General features: G+C 46.9%; 2 protein-coding genes across 2 annotated transcripts; both read right to left on the bottom strand.

Moving 5' to 3' along the window:
* Window positions 1–2,345: 2,345 nt before the first annotated feature.
* On the bottom strand, window positions 2,346–2,966 carry LOC112099800. Its single transcript, XM_024187269.1, has one exon. The coding sequence runs from the start codon at window positions 2,964–2,966 to the stop codon at window positions 2,346–2,348; it is 621 nt and encodes a 206-aa protein (XP_024043037.1).
* A 782-nt stretch (window positions 2,967–3,748) lies between these two features.
* Window positions 3,749–4,834, bottom strand: LOC112099801. The gene has a single exon (XM_024187271.1). It carries the CDS (start codon window positions 4,832–4,834, stop codon window positions 3,749–3,751), a length of 1,086 nt encoding a protein of 361 aa, XP_024043039.1.
* Window positions 4,835–5,084: the final 250 nt, after the last annotated feature.

Below are 5,084 nucleotides of genomic sequence, written 5' to 3' on the forward strand. Positions count from 1 at the left end.
TCCTCTTAAGCTTGTTTTATGTTGTAGTTGCTTTTTTCGAACATTGTATGCTAGGATCAGCAGCTTTGCAAACTATTGGCAAATTAATAAGAATGCTCTTACATGCCTTCTCGTATTGTAGTTGCAAATTTTTTATTTTATTTTTACGTTTGAGAGTCTGCTTGCCTTCGCTGGGTCGAGCAGATGCTGGCACACTTGGCTTTTGGTCTCGCCATAAAACAGGCTTTGAGACATAGCCTTTGCATGCCTTAGAAATTTTACAAAGCTTGGGAGTCTGCTCGCCATCGCTTGGTCGAGCAGATCCTGGCACGCTTGGCTTTTGGTCTTGCCATAAAACAGGCTTTGAGACTTAGCCTTTGTATGTCATACAGATTTTACAACGCTTGGGAGTCAGCACGCCTTCGCTTGGTTGAGCGGAACCTGGCACGTTTGGCTTTTGGTCTCGCCATAAAACAGGCTTTGAGATTTAGCCTTTGCAAGTCTTAGAAATTTTACAACGCTTGGGAGTCTGCTCGCCTTCGCTTGGTCTAGTAGATCCTGGCACGCTTGGCTTTTGGTCTCGCCATAATTGAGGCTTTGAGACTTAGCCTTTGCATGCCTTAGAAATTTTTCAACGCTTGGGAGTCTGCTCGCCTTCGCTTGGTCGAGCAGATCCTTGCACGCTTGGGTTTTGGTCTCGCCATAAAACATGCTTTGAGACTTAGCCTTTGCATGTCTCAGAAATTTTTCAACCCTTGGGAGTATGCTTGCCTTCGCTTGGTCGAGCAGATCCTGGCATACTTGGCTTTTGGTCTCGCCATAAAACAGGCTTTGAGATTCAGCCTTTACATGCCTTAGAAATTTTACAACGCTTGGGAGTCTGCTCGCCTTCGTTTGGTCGAGCAGATCCTAACACGCTTGGCTTTTGGTCTTGCCATAAAACAGGCTTTGAGACTTAGCCTTTGCATGCCTTAGAAATTTTTCAACGCTTGGGAGTCTGCTCGCCTTCGCTTGGTCGAGCAGATCTTGGCATGCTTGGTTTTGGTCTCGCCATAAAACAGGCTTTGAGACTTAGCCTTTGCATGCCTTAGAAATTTTACAACGCTTGGGAGTCTGCTCGCCTTCGCTTGGTCGAGCAGATCCTGACACGCTTGGCTTTTGGTCCCGCCATAAAACAGGCTTTGAGACTTAGCTTTTGCATGCCTTAGAAATTTTTCAACGCTTGGGAGTCTGTTCGCCTTCGTTTGGTCGAGCAGATCCTGACACGCTTGGCTTTTGGTCTCGTCATAAAACAGGCTTTGAGACTTAGCCTTTGCATGCCTTAGAAATTTTTCAAGGCTTGGGAGTCTGCTCGCCTTCGCTTGGTCGAACAGATCTTGGCACGCTTGGCTTTTGGTCTCGCCATAAAATAGGCTTTGAGACTTAGCCTTTGCATGCCTTAGAAATTTTTCAACGCTTGGGAGTCTGCTCGCCTTCGCTTGGTCGAGCAAATCTTGGCACGCTTGGCTTTTGGTCTCGCCATAAAACAAGCTTTGAGACTTAGCGTTTGCATGCCTTAGAAATTTTTCAACGTTACAAGTAACTGAAATTCCTCGACGTTTCATTAATTGCTGAATTCAACTTACATAAGAATGCATAACAACAAGAACAAATAGAAATAACTTTAAAACATGATAAGGTCTTACTGGAAATATTTCTTGGGGTGCGTTGCGTTCCAGGGGCGTTTCATCTCGTGGCCATCCGCGCGAACAAGCTTGTAAGCTCTGGGTCCAACTATCTGCTTGACCCTGTATGGCCCCTCCCAGTTTGGTCCAAGTACTCCTTGTGTCGAGTCTTTCGTATTCTGGTTCACCTTCCTTAGTACCTAATCGCCGACTTTAAACTGTCATATACACACCTTCTGGTTGTAATATCGAGCAACTCTTTGTTGGTAAACGGCTGATCTCTTCGATGCTTGCTCCTTCTTCTCGGTCAACAGGTCCAGATTTAAGCACATCTAGTCGTTGTTTTCATGCTCATCGAAGTGGTCGGTCCGGTGTGTGGTCGATCTTATCTCGATTGGTACAACTGCTTCATGCCCGAAGGCCAAAGCGAATGGAGTTTTGCCGGTTGCTGTTTTGTGGGTTGTCCTGCATGCCTACAATACCCCATGTACCCTTTTTTGCTCCAAGCCTGGTCTTCAGAAGTCTCTTTATTATCTTGTTGGCTGCTTATACTTGCTCGTTAGATTGAGGGTGAGCAGGCGAGCAATACTTCAGCTCTATCCCCAGGTTTTGGCAGAAATCCCTGAAGTTATGGTTGTCAAAATGCCTGCCATTGTCTGTTATCAAGGCACAAAGGATCTCGTACTTACAGACCAAGTTTCTCTATACGAAGTCAGTTGCCTTTTTCTCTGTGATCCTGCTGAGGGCTTCCACCTCTATGCATTTCATAAAGTAGTCTATCACTACTAGTGCATGTGTTGCTGCCCCTCGTCCCTTTGGCAACAGCCCAATCAAATCAATTCCCCATTGAGCAAATGGCCATGGCGAGGCCATAGAAGTGAGCTTCTCTGGTGGTTGGGTAGAGAAATTTGCAAAACTCTGGCAGCTCATACAACTCCTGGTTTTCTCCTGCGCATTCTGGTGCATCGTCGGCCAGATATATCCATGCCGTAGAGCCTTGTAGGCAAGGGATCTCGCGCCAGAATGGTTTCCGCAAACCCGATCATGTACTTCTCTCAGTACATAATCCGCGTTATCCTCATCCAAACACCGAAGGAACAGTAGAGTGTATCCCCGCCGATATAGCACCCCATCAATCATTGTGTACCTCGAGGCCTGGGCTCTGATCTTTTGAGATCGTAGCTTGTCTGGTGGTAATACCTCGTCTCTAATGTATGAGATTATCGGGTCCATCCACGAGTATTTCTGTTCTATCTGCATCACCTCCAAATTCTGCTCGATGCTAGGGCTGGACTTCACCTCCAAAGGGATTGACTTAGGCATTTTAGGATCTGCTACAGCTGCTATCCTAGCCAGAATATCTGCTCGACTATTCTCCTCCTTTGGGGATTTGTATCACCTCAACCGCTTCAAACTTCCCAATCATCTGCCTGACTTTCTTCAGGTACTGCTCAATCTTCCCATCTCTCGGTTGAAATCTTTCACTGACATGATTTGCAACCAGTTGAGAATCAGTTCGGATTTTCCCTATCCGCTTTCACTGCCTTAACCAATTCCAAGCCCGCTATTAAAGCTTCATATTCTGCCTGGTTATTTATGGCTGTAAACTCCAACTTTACAGTATAAGAGATTTCCTCCCCTTCTGGGCTTTCCAAGACAATCCCTGCTCCAGACCCCTACTCCCCTGATGATCCATCCACAGACACCTGCCATACCATATCTTCGTTGTTGGCTGTAGCAGTATCCAATTGGTCGATCTTGGGTAAGGGAAAGCTATCTTTCGGACACGCCTTATTGAGGTCTGTGAAATCTACACACATCCTCCATTTGCCATTAGCCTTTTTTACTAACACCACATTTGATATCCACTATGGGTAGTTAACTTCCCGAATGAACCCTGCCTTCAAGAGCTTCTCCATCTCACCATTTATAGCCTCGTACCTCTCCTGGTTGAAGCACCTTCTTTTTTGCCTTACTGCCCGAGCACCTTTTCTTATTGCCAGCCTATGACATGCGACCTCAGGGTCGATTCCCGGCATGTCTTCATGTGTCCAAGCAAACACATCTGCATGAGCCCCCAGGCATTGCACCAACTCCCACTTCTACTATTCTTTAAATCTCGACCCGATTCGGATCGTTTTTCCTGGATCATCTTGCTCCAAGCTTACTGTCTCCAGTTCCTCTACAGGCTCTTGTCTACCATTCTTGGCCCTCACTCGAGTATCAAGGGATGTAATCTGCATTGCTTCCTTTGCTGCTGTGGAGTAGCAGCTTCGGGCGATTCTCTGGTCTCCTCGCACCACTCCAACTACCCCATTCACCCAGTACTTGAGAGCTAGGTAATTGCTGGAAAGTACTGCTTTACTCATCCTCAGAAAGGGACGGCCTAGGATTATCTGATAAGGACCCTCTTTATCGATCACTACAAAATCCAGTATCATAGTCTTTTTAGTCGGGGAGCTGCCGATTATGATGGGTAGTTCGACCACGCCTAGAGGAACCAACTTTCCTTCTCCAAATCCCTTCAAGGAGGTATTGGTATGCTCTAACCTCAGTTCTGCTATTCTCATCTCCTCCATAGTTGACTTGAACAAAACATCGACCGAGCTTCCCGTGTCTATTAGAACTCGGTCAAACTTCTTGCTAGCAGTGGTGACTTTAATGACTAAGGCATCCTCATGTGGATATAAAGTCCCTTCTTCGTCCTCATCTGTCCACATGATCAGAACCTGCCTGATTCTTGCTCGTTTGGCTGCTGGGGTGTTGAAGAACACTTCTCCTCTAGTCATGGCATACTTAGTGTAATTCTTCCTCGATCTGTTGGAATCTCTCACCAATGTTGGACCCCCAGTAATTATTCTTACCATTGACTGCTCGTGGCTCAAGTTCCTATCACTCTGCTCCCCTTCACCTAACGAGGCCACCATCGGGAAAGTCTCATCTCTAAACTCGTCCAGGTATCGATTTGTCACCAAATCTTCAACCTGGGTCTTGAGGTCTTTGCATTCAGTTGTGGTATGACCGTGAGTGCTATGGAACTCGCAATAGCGTCCCCTATCTCTCCTGCTGGGTAGCTTTGTTATTGAGGTAGGGAGATACAGTAATCCTCGTTCCTTTATGGCCTCATACACCTCGTCTAGGGGCATCTTCAAGGAAGTATATCGCCCATAGTCTTGGTTCTGGTTGATCATGTGCACTGCCCTTTCTTTGTTGCTGCCGTTCTAAACTGGAGGGGGCAGCGGTGCTTCTGGTCTGCTTCCTCTACCACTGTGTGGGTGTGGATGAGGATAACCATATGTCGGGTCATGCCTTCTCCATGAATCTCTGGCTGGTGAATGAGGAGGTCGCGCCCTGCTGCGCTGATATGGGGATGGCCTCTGATGAGGCTGGTAAGAGGTGAAACGGCCTCCTACTCACTACATGAGCCATGATGGTCCTTCC

The sequence above is a fragment of the Citrus clementina genome, unplaced genomic scaffold (assembly GCF_000493195.1).
Source record: "Citrus clementina cultivar Clemenules unplaced genomic scaffold, Citrus_clementina_v1.0 scaffold_3, whole genome shotgun sequence".
Lineage (NCBI taxonomy): Eukaryota > Viridiplantae > Streptophyta > Magnoliopsida > Sapindales > Rutaceae > Citrus > Citrus x clementina.

Bases quoted from the DNA above. Each gene is read 5' to 3' on its own strand.
- LOC112099800 (XM_024187269.1), bottom strand. From the start codon at position 2,966: ATGCCTAAGTCAATCCCTTTGGAGGTGAAGTCCAGCCCTAGCATCGAG.
- LOC112099801 (XM_024187271.1), bottom strand. From the start codon at position 4,834: ATGATCAACCAGAACCAAGACTATGGGCGATATACTTCCTTGAAGATG.